The sequence below is a fragment of the Terrapene carolina genome, unplaced genomic scaffold (assembly GCF_002925995.2).
Source record: "Terrapene carolina triunguis isolate 2854851 unplaced genomic scaffold, T_m_triunguis-2.0 Scaffold165, whole genome shotgun sequence".
NCBI lineage: Eukaryota > Metazoa > Chordata > Testudines > Emydidae > Terrapene > Terrapene triunguis.
Genome location: NW_020664516.1, coordinates 368,730 through 384,412, shown reverse-complemented (window position 1 = coordinate 384,412; position 15,683 = coordinate 368,730). Strand labels below are relative to the sequence as shown.

The window sequence follows — 15,683 nt, the reverse complement described above, 5'->3', positions numbered from 1 at the left end:
GTCTAATCCAAAATCCTCTTACACCCAAATCTTCAACACCAAGCTACATACTGCCTGATCAACTACGAAGCAAACACTCTTGTCAGACCAGGAGGAATTCTAGCACGTCCAGACCCTGTCAGCTGGCTACACCCTTCAATCAGCCTATGCCGATGTCCGCACAATCAAACGCTGCTGTTGGTCTGCAAATTCTTTATAAAATATTACAAATTGTTTGAATTCCCCCACAGAAGGGAGATAAAGCTTCACCAATGTTATCTCTGGGGGCACATGCAGCGGTGCTACTTCATTTAGAGCTCTGTAAAATATTTTTAGGTGAGTTGTGTCACTTCTGCGTATTGGAACATGAATTACATTCATAACGTCACGTCTTAAAGTTAACAATCAGCCCACTGTACAAACCCCAGCTGAGACTTGTATTTATTGAAATGAGTTTCCTCCCGCAGTGCTTTCAGGCCCCTGCCCCTTGATGCTGAAGTTGCTTTTCTCTCTAATTTCCAATCCATTCACGATGAGCTGCAGCTCACTGCCCCCGCCCCCCCCCCAGCAGTCTCGTGCAGCGCTGCAGCTGTCACACTCCGACATTTCTCCAGCTTCCAGCACAGTGACTCACTGACCTCCGGCCCTAGCTAGCCTGACCACTGCTAACTGATGTTAATTACAGCATCACAGATGAAACACATGACCATAAGATATCACACTGAGTGGGCCCTGGTGCCTAAAGACAGCAGCTCCTCATAGGTTTTGTATATGGCATGTCTGATACAATATACACGCTCAGCTATAATGGGCCAGTCAAGCTGTGCTCAGTGCAGGACTCGGAGTGGGGTAAAGACAAAAGCAGCTCTATGCCGTCTTGGTACATGACCAATTCCAGGGCTTCCAGAGGGCAGATTCTGACCCCTGGCACAAATTATGGCAGTAAGGGCTGCTCATATATATGTCCTGCTCTGTAATGGCCCTAAAGGGGCTCTTACCCTGATGGCGATTGCTGCTGCATGCCTGCTCGTGAGTTCCCAGTGTGACACTGTGGCCGAAAGGGCTAATGTGAACCGTGGATGTGTAAACAAGGGACTCTCAAGAAGGAAAAAGGAGATTATTTTACCTTTGTATTTAGCACTGGAGCGACTGCTGCTGGAATACTGTGTTCAGTTCTGGTGTCCCTAATTCAAGAAGAATGTTGAAAAACTAGAGAGGGTTCATAGAAGACCCACAAGAATGATTAAAGGATTGGAAACCATGCCTCACAGCAATAGGCAAGGAGCTCAGTCTATTTAGCTTACCAAACAGAGGTCCAGGGGTGACTTGATTACAGTCTAAGTGCCTACGTAGGGAACTGAAATTTGATAGAAGGCTCTTCAATCTAGCAGATAAAGTTATAACAGTGGCTGGAAGCTGAAGCCAGACAAACCCACGCTAGAAATCAAGGCTCAAATGTTTAACAGCGAGAGTAATTAAGCATTGGAACAACTTACTATGGGCTGTGGTGGATTCTCTGTCACTAGAAATGTTTAAATTAATATTGGATGTTTGATTCCAGGAATTAATTTTAGAAAATCTAAATTCCTGGAATCAAACAGGAATTAATTCAGGGAACTTCTCTGGCCTGTGTTATACAGATCAGACGAGATGACCACAGTGGTCCTTTCTGTCCTTAAAAATCTGTGAATCTGTGCCCCCTACGGTATGGGGCCAGGAGGGAGTGGCGCAGAGCTGAGCTAGCTGAATCCTCAGCAGTCCTTTTAGGGCAGCTTTCTGCACCCTGCAAGCCATGAATAGCACTCAAGACGGGCCTGTATTGGCTACATTTGGTTAGATCTTTGGCTCCCATATTTAATAAGAGGAGCAGCTGTATAAACTAAGATAAATGTGTATTTTTTTTGCACATGTTTTACAGCTGCCACTGGGCTCAGTGGCGCTCTGGTATAACTCCACTCCAAGAGTGCTTGTTCCCACGAGAACTGGATTTAGTCCACAAAGGGTGAAAACTCAGCTTGGTAACATTGTGTTTTGGAATCAACATGTCTGATTTATGTAGTCACTCTGGATATCACTTTTACGCCAAAATGCCTTGAGTCTTTCCTGTGCCACATTCCTAGAACTGTTTGTGCTACAGTTTGTTAACATCTTCCTGGTTCTGAAGTGCTCAGAAGTGAAAACAATATTTCCAGCTGCAGACACCAGAGCCATATAGAGAAGTGCTATTAAAACCCTGCTACTCTAGGTGACGCTCCTGCAGCACAAAATTACATCAGATTTGTTTGCAGCAACTTCGTGTTGCAAGCTCAGACTTACTTACCCACTCTCACTGCTGGGTTCTAAGAATCATGGGTTCCCAAATTGCTTCCTCTCAATCAATAGCTATGTTTAATTTTGGCTTTGTCGGTATATGTGACATTGCACTCTATATGATTTTATGAAAATATGCTAATGTAACTGGAATATGCTTCATGCAAAAGGTCTCTTGTAAGGTATCATTACAAAGCTTATAATCTACTGAGTGTGATCATCCTATTTGTATAAATGTACCACTCTTGTATCTGAAACTAGAAATATGAAATAGAACTCTGAGGGTCTATTGTAATTATGCAAAGTGTGGGCCATTAATGGTGGTTTGGAATCTTGATGACTCCCATTAACCAGGACAATTGACTGCAGATGGCTCTGTTTTACCTGTAAGTCTTCCTGTATACCTGTGTGCTGGCAAGTGGGTAATGAAGTCTTACAGTGACATGTGATCATGTCACCTGAACTGAAATCCATCTTTAACCTGGTGCGTTTCCATTGGGGGGGGCGGGGGGGGAGAGTAGGAACCCAGAGGGACAAAGGATTCCCGCCTTATGCAAAAGATATATAAAGGGGTGGAACAGAACAAAGAGGGAGAGCCATCATGAGGAATCCCCTAGCTACCACTTGAGCTGGAACAAGGGCTGTACCAGGGGAAAGGATTGTGCCCAGACTAGGAAGGCGTCCAGTCTGTGAAAGAAACTTATTAAAACATCTTTCAGGGTGAGATATTATCTGTACTCAATTTTATTACTGTATTATTAGGCTTAGATTTGCGTGTTTTATTTTATTTTACTTAGTAATTCACTTTGTTCTGTCTGTTACTACTTGGAACCACTTAAAGCCTACTTTCTGTATCTAATAAAATCACTTTTTACTTATTAATTCACCCAGAGTATGTATTAATACCTGGGGGTGGGGCAAACAGCTGTGCATACCTCTCTATCAATGTTATAGAGGGCGAACAATTCATGAGTTTACCCTGTATAAGCTTTATAGGGCAAAATGGATTTATTTGGGTTTAGACCCCATTGGGTGTTGGGCATCTGAGTGTTAAAGACAAGAACACTTCTGTAAGCTGCTTTCAGTTAAGTCTGCAGCTTTGGGGCAAGTAATTCAGACCCTGGGTCTGTGTTGGAGCAGACGGGCGTGTCTGGCTCAGCAAGACAGGGTGCTGGGGTCCTGAGCTTGGCAGGGAAAGCAGGGGCAGAAGTAGTCTTGGCACATCAGTTGGCAGCTTCCAATGGGGTTTCTGTGATCCAACCCATCACAGTATACATCATACTTTTGAGTCCAACTCTTCTTTTCTCTATTATCCCTACTGATCTGTGCTAGCAGGGGTTGTGGTGAAGGTGCTTCATAAACAAAATGAAGACGATTATTACCTCTCCCACACAGCCCTCCTTCTGCATGTACTTCCGGAGAATAGACCAGATTTGGCACTTGCTCAGCAGTCTTCCACCGGTGGCCACTTCAAAGCTCTCATAAGAGCCGTACTTCTCCAGGACGGCATGAATGATCCCAGTTGCCTGCCACACACACACATAAAAGAGAGTCAGTCTTTCTTTTGGAAGGTTTCTCAGGTCCAGGATGGAATTTCTGGTCAAAACCAGAGAGAAAGCAAGCTTCTAGAATAGCCAATAGTCCCCGGAGGTTAGGGCACTCACCTGGGACGAGGGAGACCCAGGTTCAAGTCTGATTCAGAGCAGGGACTTGAACCTGGGTCTCCCACATCCCTGGTGAGTGCCTAATACCAGTGGACTAGTGACTATAACGGGTCTCCCACTCCCGCTCCCTCCCTACATCTTTTCATGAACAATTTCCAAATGGCTCAGGTTCATCCTGCATTTGAAAGAAAACAAATTCAATCACAAATGGAATTTTATTGCAGCCAATAGACAAAAATCATCACAATGGGTGGTACCTGCCGTCCCCCTCACTCTAGAGCAGGGGTAGGCAACCTATGGCACATGTGCCGAAGGCGGCACACGAGCTGATTTTCAGTGGCACTCACACTGCCCGGGTCCTGGCCACCGGTCTAGGGGGCCGTACATTTTAATTTAATTTTAAATGAAGCTTCCTAAACATTTAAAAAACCTTATTTACTTTACATACAACAATAGTTTAGTTCTATATTATAGACTTATAGAAAGAGACCTTCTAAAAATGTTAAAATGTATTACTGGCACGCAAAACTTTAAATTAGAGTGAATAAATGAAGACTCGGCACACCACTTCTGAAAGGTTGCTGACCCTTGGATTACAGCATGACTAACTAGTGTCCTTCTGACATGCTAGTCCCGAGACTTGGCCAAACAACTCTTAACTTTACTGGTGCTTGGAAATAACGTCTTCACAGCTTAATAGCACAGGCATCATTTTTTTAGCTCCCTTAAAATGCTTGCCAGGAGGTTAGTTAGGAAATGCTTACCAGGAGGTTGCCTTCCTGCTAGTTTCCTAACTGCCCTGCTCCACTATTAAATTAAGTCCACTCAAGCATACAGTGAACAATCCAAATCACTCAATATAGTCCTACAGTAACTATCCCAATAACCAGCTCATCTGTGACAGGTTTCAGAGTGGTAGCGGTGTTAGAACTGACCCCCCACTTGGTAAGGCAACTTCCACCTTTTCTTGTATTGTGTATATACACCGCTACCTCAATATAACACCACCCGATATAATACGAATTCGGATATAACGCGGTAAAGCAGTGCTCCGGGGGGGTGGGGCTGCGCACTCCGGTGGATCAAAGCAAGTTCAATATAATGTGGTAAGATTTTTTGGCTCCCGAGGACAGCGTTATATTGAGGTAGAGGTGTATTTCTGCCTACTGTATTTTCCACTCCACTGCAATCAGGAGAGTATGGGGGGGACAGATAGCTCAGTGGTTTGAGCATTGGCCTACTAAACCCAGGGTTATGAGTTCAATCCTTGAGGGGGCCACTTAGAGAACTGGGGTAAAAATCTGTCTGGGGATTAGACCTGCTTTGAGCAGGGGGTTGGACTCGATGACCTCCTGAGGTCCCTTCCAACCCTGATATTCTATGATTCTCCCTGCATCTGATGAAGTGGGTTTTACCCACGAAAGCTTATGCCCAAATAAATTTGTTAGTCTCTAAGGTGCCACAAGTACTCCTCGTTCTTTCAGCTCATTTGTAGTATTGAGAAGTTATTACAGATCAGCCCCATGCCCTTCACGCTTAGCTCTCCCACTTGTAGATCTCAAAGCAGTTGACGAACAGACACAAATAGCCCCACTTTATAGACAGCATATCCAACCACCCACATGTGAAGTGCTTTTGCTCAAGCAATGTCATCTGGTGGATCAGCTATGGGTCTATTAATGCAGTGATCTTGGTTCTGTTCTCAGATCTGCCATAAACCTTGTGTGACCTTGTGCAAACCACAGGCCACAAGGCTGCTGACGTTCAGAGTCTAACTCGGTCTCAAGGATACGTCTGCACTGCAAAATAAACCCCACGGCAACAAGTCTCAGAGCCTGAGCAGCAAACTTGGCCTTGTGTGGCTCACACTCTGAAGCTAAAAATAGATGTTTATTCATTCCCGCTCAAGTGGGAACTTTTCAGAGAACTATCCACAATCCAAAACCTCTTTCTTGAGTGGTAACAGCTAATTCAGACCCCATTATTTTATATGTATAGTTGGGATTATGTTTTCCAATGTGCATTACTTTGCATTTATCAACTCTGAATTTAATCTGCCCAGTCACCTAATTTTGAGAGATCCTTTCGTACTTCTTCGCAGTCTGCCTGGGACTTAACTATCTTGAGTAGTTTTGTATGTTGGGGAGTTACCTATTCTTTTCAAGTAATAAATATTAAGTTATCAAAAGAGGAGGTTCTGAAACAAAAATTACAGAGCAGCGAGTCACCAGGACCAGAATGTATTAATCCAGGAAAGTGGAATTAGCTTCTGAGGTACTACCAAAAATATGCAATATCCTAAAAACCAGCAGCTTATACCAGAAGACTGCAGGGAAACAAACATTATACCTATCTTGAAAAATAGTACTGGAGGGGATCCTATGAATTATAGGCTTGGGAGCCTTAATTCAGTGCAAGGAAAACTGGTTAAAACTACACTTAAAGAGAATTATAAAACCACATAAATAACACATGGTAGAGATGGCACAGCTTCAGCTGCAAATGACAGTCTGTGTCTGAACTATTTTTACTTTTGTTGTGTGGATAAAGAACCAGTTTACAAGATATAAAAAAAAATGACAAAGAAGCAAATTACATAGTCACGAGGTGAGAGGCAACTACTCATGCTTAAGAACTTGGCTGAGTGACAAAGATCCTCAGGAGTAGGAACAGATGGTCAATTTTCAATATTGAAAGTGATCACTAGGCTATCTCAAGGTTCTGTACTAGAACAGATGTTTAATATTTATTATCTGGAATAATGGGAGAGAAATGAGGTGGCTAAAGTTTCAGATAACAAAGGTATATAGGTCAGTCAAGACTAGAAAATTCGGATTGAATTGAACACTTAAAATTCAGTCTTACAATGCAAAGTTATGCGCATTGGATGGAAAAATCTGAATTATTCATACACTTTACAGGGTTGTAAGTTAACGGTAATCATCCAGGAAAGAGACTTGTGTGTCATTGCAAACAGCTCAATCTGCAGCATCAGTCAAAAGAAGCAAACAAAACATTTAGATGCAGGAAGAATGAGAGAAAATAAAACTGAAGATCTCACAATGCCATGTCATAAATCAACACTTCCTCCCTTGGGATACTGGTCTCCCTGTCACAAAGCTATAGCAGAAATAGGAGTGGTGGAAATGACGAGAGGCTGAAAAGTTGTCTGTATAAGGAAGATGGAAAAGACTGGGGCTTATTAGTTTTGATAGAAGAGGAACAAGAGATATAGGAGAGATATAACAAAATGAGTAGGACACAGATGGTCTCAGCATTTCCTATTCACCCTCTCACATAATAACAAAGGGATATTCAAGGACATTTAAAGGTTATGTCTACACTACAGACCTTACAATGGCACACCTGTACCGCTGCAGCTGCACCACTGTAAGGTCTCCCGTGTAGCCGCTCGGTGCCGATGGGAGAGAGCTCTCCCGTCGGCATAATTAAATGATCCCCAAAGAGCGGCGGTAGCTATGTCGGCGGGAGAGCATCTCCCACTGACAAAGCACTGTCCACACCGGCGCTTCTGTCGGTGAAGCTTATGTTGGTATAGGGTGGGTTTTTTTCACTCCCCTGAACAAGAAAAGTTTTACTGACAAAAGTGCTAGAGTAGACTTATCCAAAGGCAACATATTAAATCAAAAATGACTTTTTAAAAACCCAACACCTAGCCAATCTGTGGCACTCACTGCCACAAAAATATGATTGAGGAGAAGAGCCAGTGTAAGATTCAAAGAGGATGAGATATGTATAACAAGAACATCCACAGACAGACAGATTTAATAAAATTTAGGGATCAAACCCACCCTGCTTCAGCCTATAGATCATCCACTAACTGCTCTGAGTTGGGAAGAAACGTCTCTTATGTGCAGATTACATAATAGTCTGTTGTTCTAGAGTTTCTTCCACCGTCTTCCTCTGAAGTACCTGGAACTGGCCATTGTTTGAGACAGGATGCCAGACTAAATGGTCTGGTCCAGTATTGCAGTTCATAAGAAGGAAGAATAGATCTCAGGACCTCCTGGATCCCAGACCAGTGCATGGCCTCCTGGACTAGGAGATAGTGTGGGGAAGAACTCAGAAGCCACTCTTGCCCTCCTTTCACTAGAACCTAGATGGTCCTGAACCTTTTGGAAATTAGTCGTTCCAGGTTCTGGGTGATTCCAGGGACTATAGTTTGAAATTACATGTGCGCAATGCAACCACCTATCTTCTGAACACTGCTCTGAAAGGGTATTAATTGTATTTCAGATACAAAGTATACATTTTCAAATCCTCATAACTTGGTCAATTTGCAATCAGTTCTCACAGGAACACTTAACCTCTCTTTTAGGGAGGGCTATTTGCATATCAATTATCAGCCCTTGATCCCCAGCATCTCAGCACTAAGGCACACAGAAAGTTAAGAGTGCGTACGTGTACACAGCACATTTTTACCTCAGTCTCCTCTCATTCAAATGATTAAATGTTATTTGCTCAAACTTATATACTCAATCACCACGCGTGGTAGAGACCAAGCCTAGAAAATTTCAGCCCATAAAGGGAAAGTTTCAGAAAGTTACAAGCAATCAAAACAGGAGGCTAGGCTGGAAACTGTTACACAACCTTAACTACAGCAGGTCACATCCATCAGCTGCTAGAATACTCACTGAGAAAAAATAGCCGAGTTAAGGTTGCTGCCACCCAGTGGAGCCTTCTGCTCTTAATATCTTTCCCCAAAGAGATAAGAAAAAACAACCCCCAAACTTAGTACTCTGCATACAAAAGCCAGGAGATGCACTGTTAAGGTGCTGCTTCACACACAAGACAACCACATCTCCCTCCAGCTCCTAGATGCACCATTCATTCTTTTGGGAGCCGAGCATATTTACTTAAACTACACAGAAATCATTGTAAGAAATCCCCTAATGCATGGTTAGTCTTTAACAGCGACTGTGCCACTGGAAACAGTAGGAGAGGTACCTTGTTGTGTGCAGTGTGATCTGTCAGCCAGCAGCAATCGCTCCCCATATCAAATAAGGAGTTCTTATTTATTATTTGTATTGCAGAAGCAGATACACAAACAAGGGAACCCAGGCAGACACATCATATCTTGCCATAGCACTCTTACTGAAGGCATACCAGAACGGACAGAAATCATCTTGACCACTCACCACACAAAAGACCAGCTTCCTCCAAGACACAAATGACTTCCTCCACAAACTCCACAACATTAACAGCCTCCCTCAGAACACCATCCTCGCCACTTCCCTAAACACCAACATCCCTCAAAATGACAGCATCGCTGCCTGCCTCAAATATTTACAAGACAATGAACATCCCTCAGATAGCACCCCAGACACATGGCCGAACTCATCCATTTCAGCCTAACCCATAACAATTTTACATTCAACAAACACTTTGTCCAAACCAGGGGAACAGCCATGGGTACTAGGATGGCTCCCCAATATATCAACCTCTTCTCGGGTTCTTCTTGAAGAAGAATTTCTGGACAAATGCACCATGAAACCAATGATATACCTGAGACACATTGATGATATTTTCATCCTCTGGACAGATGGCTTAAACTCCCTCATAGATTTCCATCACAATTCCAACAATCACCACCAGTCAATTAAACTCTGGAACACTCCACACCAGCATCAACTTCCTGGACACCCCCACCAGCTTCAACAATGGAACCCTACAGACAATTATATACAAGAAACCCACAGATCACCACACTTACCTTCATAGATCCCCAAATACACCAAGAAATCTTATCTACAGCCAGTTGCTAAGATACCACAGAATGTGCTCCAAGGAGAAAGTCTGGGATATACACCTTAACACACTTAGGGCTGGTCCACACTGGGGCGGGGGATCGATATAGGAAACGCAACTTCAGCTATGAGAATAGCGTAGCTGAAGTCGACGTTTCCTATATCGAAGTAAAAGTACTTACTTCGGGTCCACGCGGTGCAGGCAGGCTCCCCCGTCGACAGCGCTTCCTCCTCTCGGCGAGCAGGAGTTCCGCAGTCGACGGGGGAGCGCTTCTGGGATCGATCTATCGCGTCCAGATGAGACGCGATAAATCGATCCCAGAAGATCGATCTCTACCCGCCGAATTAGGCGAGTAGTGTGGACCAGCCCTTAAAAACACCTTCATCAAACAAGGATGCTCCACCAGAGAAGTAGATTGCATCATGGAACGGGCCACCCAAACACCCTGAGAGAACCTGCTTCCGTACAGAAATAAAACCCCTTCCAACCACACACCCCTAGTTGTCACCTACCACCCCACACTGGAACCTATACAGGATATTATCAAACAACAACAACCAATACTTGATGGTCACCCCATCCTGAAAGGAAGAATCCTGAATTCACACTTCTGGCCTTCAAACAACCCCAACCCTCCAAGCTCATCATCAGAAGCAAGCTCCCCACAGACCAGAACACACCAACTCAAAGCAGCACTAGACGCTCCCAGAACAACAGCTGCAAAACCTGCAGACATATCTCCACTGCTACAATGATCAACACTCTCACAACACTGCTACAATGATCAACACTCTCACAACACACCTTTCAAGATCCGTGGGCCCTGCACATGCCTATCACAACATGTGGGGTACCCCATCCAGTGCACTCAATGCCCCACAAACAACTGTGTGTGTGAAACCAGACACTCACTGTACTCTCCATGAACTCACACAGGAAAATGATAAAAGACAAAACACCCTGTCACCTGTGGGTGAACACCTTTCACAAAGCAATCACTCTATGTCTGACCTATGAGCACTCATCCTCAAAGGAAACCTGCAAATCGCTTTCAAATGATGAGTCTAGGAGCTTAAATTCATAACTCTGCTAGACCGGGGTGAGCAAACTTTTTGGCCTGAGGGCCACATTGGGGTTCCGAAACCGTACGGAGGGACGGGTAGGGAAGGCTGTGGCTCCCCAAACAGCCTGCCCCGCCCCCTATCCGCCCCCTCTCACTTCTCACCCCCTGACTGCCCCCCTCAGAACTCCCAACTCATCACAGGACCCCCCGCCCCTAACCACCCCCCGGGACCCCACCCCCATCCAACCCCCCCGCTCCCTGTCCCCTGACTGCCCCCTGGGATCCTCTGCCCCTTATCCAGCCCCCCTGCTCCCCGCCCCCTTACCATGCCGCTCAGAGCACTAGGACTGGCAGCCGCACGGCCCGGCTGGAGCAAGCCACGCCACCGCGCAGTCTAGAGCACTGGGGCAGGCCGGCAGCTCTCGCAGCCATGCTGCCTGGCAGGAGCTCGCAGCCCCGCCGCCCAGAGCGCTGGCAGCACCGTGAGCTGAGGCTGTGGGAGAGGGGGGACAGCAGCGGAGGGGCTGGGGACTAGCCTCCCTGGCCGGGAGCTCAAGGGCCAGGCAGGACGGGCCTGCGGGCCCTAGTTTGCCCACCTTTGTGCTAGACACTATCATGGACTGAACAGAGACACTGGATATATGGCTTATCACAACAATTTGTAACAGACTAACCCCCTCTTTTTGTCCTACTACCTTGAATGGTCCCTTAGAATATGTGCTAACTACTTATGCCAAACAATCTGTTCCATTTTACATTTAGCTGGGACACCGGGAGTACCTTTCAAAGACCTGGAGGAGAGCTCTTTGTAAGCTTCAAAGCTTGTTCTCTCACCAACAGTTGTTGAGCCAATAAAAGATAACTCCAATTTTCCAGCCTAATCCGACTGCATGTAGATTTTAGAGAAGATTCAAAATTCTGCTTTAAACAAGAAACACGTTGCAGTCTTAACTATGGAGGGATTAGCAGTTGCTCCATAAAACATAAGCTCAAAGTCAGAGGTAATGTTGTTCTAGCCGCTTTAATTCTGAATTTGAGATTTTGGGCTCATACAGTTTCACACCAATGTATCCTTTCTTTTTTCCATTTTATTTATTCTAACATACCAACTTTTCACAATCTATAATGTGGGGTAATGACCACTATGCATCAGTGTACAAGAGCACTCTGTGACAAGATAAAGCCCAACAAGCTTGGAGACCGAACAGAAATATCTGAAATATAAAAACAAGGGCATCAGTTATTCCATTCAATAAGGCGGGTTTCTTAGGCTATGTCTACACTACGCAGCTTTTAGCAACACAGCTGTGCTGCTAAAAGGCGCGCAGTGCACCTGCTGTTTGTCGAGAGGACAAAAAACTTCCACTCCCAACAAGCGGCACATTAGCTCTCCTGCCGACAAAATGCTGTTCACACCGCTTGTCGTCGGCAAAACTTTTGTCTTTCGGGGGTGTGTAGTTTTTTAACACCTCTCACAAAAGTTTTGTCTTTCACTTGCCAATGTAGACAAAGCCTTAGTATGAGCCCTTCAAATGAAGACATGTTCCAGAAAACCAGTCAAACGATTATTTAACTGTTGCAGTATGTGACAGACTCCTTGACATCAGGGAATTGCTCTGACAGAAGGATATCCCCTCCCCCACCAATGCTGGAGGAGCATTATTCCCTGGTTCCAGCCCTGGCTGTACTTAGGGGGAAGCTATCTCCCAGGTGTCAAACCAGCCCACCTCCTTGCTAGATGGGGGAGAGGGTTATCCCCTGGGTGTTGACCTAATCTGGCCCCTTGCTGTGTGGCGGCTTTAGTTTCAGGGCAAGAAGACAGTCTGGCGTTTTGCTGTAAGGGGTGGGTGGGTTTGTGTGTCCGTCCCTTTGGCCTGGTCCACACTAACCCCCCACTTCGAACTAAGATACGCAACTTCAGCTACGTGAATAACGTAGCTGAAGTTGAAGTACCTTAGTTCGAACTTACCGCGGGTCCAGACGCGGCAGGCAGGCTCCCCCGTCGACTCCGCGTACTCCTCTCTCGGAGCAGGAGTACCAACGGCGAGTACTTCCGGGATCGATCCGGGATCGATTTATCGCGTCTAGACAAGACGCGATAAATCGAACCCAGAAGATCGATTGCTTACCGCCAGACCCGGAGGTAAGTATAGACGTACCCTTAGGGTAATGAGCCAACCTGCCTGTGGGAGGGGTGCTCGAGGGACTGGTTTTTTACCTGTGTAATGAACTGGTCTGATGCATCTCTGTATTTCTCCAGCACAGCCGTGGGGACAGGCTCCTCATACTCAAACTGTGGGTTGTAAGTATAACGAGACTGGAAGAACTTCTCTCTCTCCTTGTCAACATTCAAGGGTCTAAGGGCCACCAGAAGGCAAGGACTCCTCCTGCTGACGTTGATCTCCTCAGCCTTTGGCCTGGCAATATGAGGCAGGGAAGCTGCACTGCGGATCTGTGCACGTGCCCGGCCACTACTATTCACAGTGCAGGTGCTCTCGCTACGGCGCATCCAGCTGCAGGGGCTTGGGAAAGCAGGGCAGATTTCCGACAGCCGCCTGACCTCAGGCCTTGCTTCTGAGACCTTGGAGCACTTGAGCTTGGTAGGCGTTTTGAGCCTTTGGCCCAGGTGGGTAGGGTCTGAATCTGGAGATGGTGAAGGGGAGAGGTAGGAATAGAGTCGCAGCCCATTGTGTTCAGAGAACTTTTTCCCGCCCCTCTCGCGCTGGGGGCTGGCGCTCAGGACATTGCGATGCCGCTCATACGACTGTGTCCCCGAGTCCAGCACCATCTTCCTTGACCAAAATCCTTGTCGAGATTACATCAAACCGGGCGCTCTCCTCTCATCTCAGCCTTGTACCTAGAGACACACACAAAGAGATGCAGGAACTGCACAAACAACCTCAAAAGAGAAGTCTCCTAAACACCAGGATGCTGTAACTGTGATGACACCGCAGTTATGAGGAACAAAATACCTCTCTTCTTCGAATTTCCCAAGTAGGTTGGCTCTTACCTACATCTGCAGGTAAATTCCCCACATCCAGAAGTTCAGTAACCCCAGACGTGGAGGCGAGCCCAGCACAGCCACCAACTCTCCAGAAGAGATTAGACCAAAAAGCACCAGGTGATTTACAGCCTCACCTTCATTTTCTCACTCAAAATTGTAGCTTTGGATCTAAAGTTTTCTGTGCTTGTTATGTACCAAGAGGTCATTTCCACAGTCAGCACAAGTATATGCACAGCTTGTGCACCAATCTAGTTTCTAAATGCACCTTATTAAATCAGTGCAAACCATGCCTCACCCCCATTGAGGGTTTAAGTGTCCACAGAAAGGGTTTGCTGCTTTAATTAAATCAGTGCACACACTGCACAGATACAAGCCCTAAGTGTGAGTTACGGAAGTGGAGGAAATGTGCTTTTCCTATTGTTAAAAAAAACCCAGTATTTCAATATAACTAGAGATAACTTGGCCCTGACAGAGTTCTCAATGAGGAGCACGGATTTGGTTTGGTTTAAAGGAAAAATTAAGAATAGAATAAAACAAAACTATAAGGTGCAGAGGTCTGCCTTACTGCAGTGTTAAGATTGCGGAGTTAAAACCAAGTCACGAAGTGCAGAAGTTACAGTTCCCACATTAATGAGAACTGAACAATGGCATGCCATAATATTTTTATATGCAGTGGTATTGTAGCCACGTCGGTCCCAGGATATTAGCAAGACAAGGTAGGTGAGGTAATATCTTTCACTGGACCAACTTCTGCTGGTGAGAGAGAGAAGCTTTGGAGCTTATCCAGAGCTCTTCTTCAGGTCTAAGAAACTTACTTCAAGTCTAGGAGACCTGAAGAAGAGCTCTGTGTAAGCTCTGAAGATTGTCTCTCTCACCAACAGAAGATGATCCAATACAAGATATTACCTCACCCATCTTGTCTCTCTAATTACATTTTTAGCCAGGCATGCAATTCTGCACTTGTATGCAAACAGGCATTCTTCATGCAATGTTACATTGCACATATGGTGCATGCGAGGTCACGCTATGTGGAGGACACTGTTCTTTTCTACAAAATGGCATCCTCCATGCACGTTCAGGGGCCAGACACAGTCATCCCCCAGGCACAGTTTCCTGGGGCATGCAATGCCTGCCTTGCATATGTGCCACTGGAACTATATGCACTGAGAGGGCATTGCCCAGTCTTGTTTTCTTGCACAATGGGTAACTAACATCCCTCACCCAGGGTGCGTGGACACTTGGGGCAGCAAGTGGACTGAGGAACTGCTGCTTCTTTCACAGAATGGTCCTGCTGCCACTAATTTTGTACTTTGCCCAGGAAAAGAGTAGCCTAAAGTATGCTGGGAAGTAGAGCCCGTGCAGCTGCTGGGAGCTGGGGAGTTGATCAGGCAGCTGCTGCTAGGAGAACACCCTGTGAAGAGGTACGGGAGGGTGGGGTTTTTTTGTGGCGATGGAGGTGTGCAAAATGTTAGGGTGAATTAAGTAACAATAGAAACAAATTAAATAACTGTTCAGGTCAGGCTGTCGAGCAATCAAAGGTCAGGAAAGGCCAGAATGAAGTTTGCCCAAGCAACCTTAATGATCCCCCCCCCTCCCCTTATGATAAAGTCTCTAACTGCATCGTCCCACACTTTTAGTTCTTAAACCTGTGGGGCAGCCTCCCCTGGGTGCAGGCTGGTCTAATGGGGAGGGCAGACCAGGCCTGGTAGACAGGGGTCTGGGGGAAGGGGAACACCGTGGGGCGGGGACGGCAGAGGGCGCTGTGGAGTGGGGATGGCGGGAGGTACTGGGGGGGGCCCTGCAGGGCGAGCACTGGGCAGGGGCGGGGCCGGCAGGGGGCGCTGCGGGGTGGGGATAGCGGGGGGTACTGGGGGGGGCGGCGGGGGGGGGAGGG

General features: G+C 46.1%; 1 protein-coding gene across 1 annotated transcript in view; it reads right to left on the bottom strand.

The window, feature by feature from the left end:
• Positions 1-15,683, bottom strand: part of LOC112104250 (uncharacterized protein KIAA0895-like) — a 44,204-nt gene that overhangs the window by 27,905 nt on the left and 616 nt on the right. Inside the window, exons 2-3 of the mRNA XM_026653823.1 lie at positions 13,004-13,642; positions 3,672-3,815 (exon numbers count right to left, since the gene is read on the bottom strand). Of these exons, the coding sequence (XP_026509608.1) occupies positions 3,672-3,815; positions 13,004-13,573 (714 nt within the window). The 5' untranslated portion in view covers positions 13,574-13,642. The remainder of the gene's footprint in view (positions 1-3,671; positions 3,816-13,003; positions 13,643-15,683) is intronic.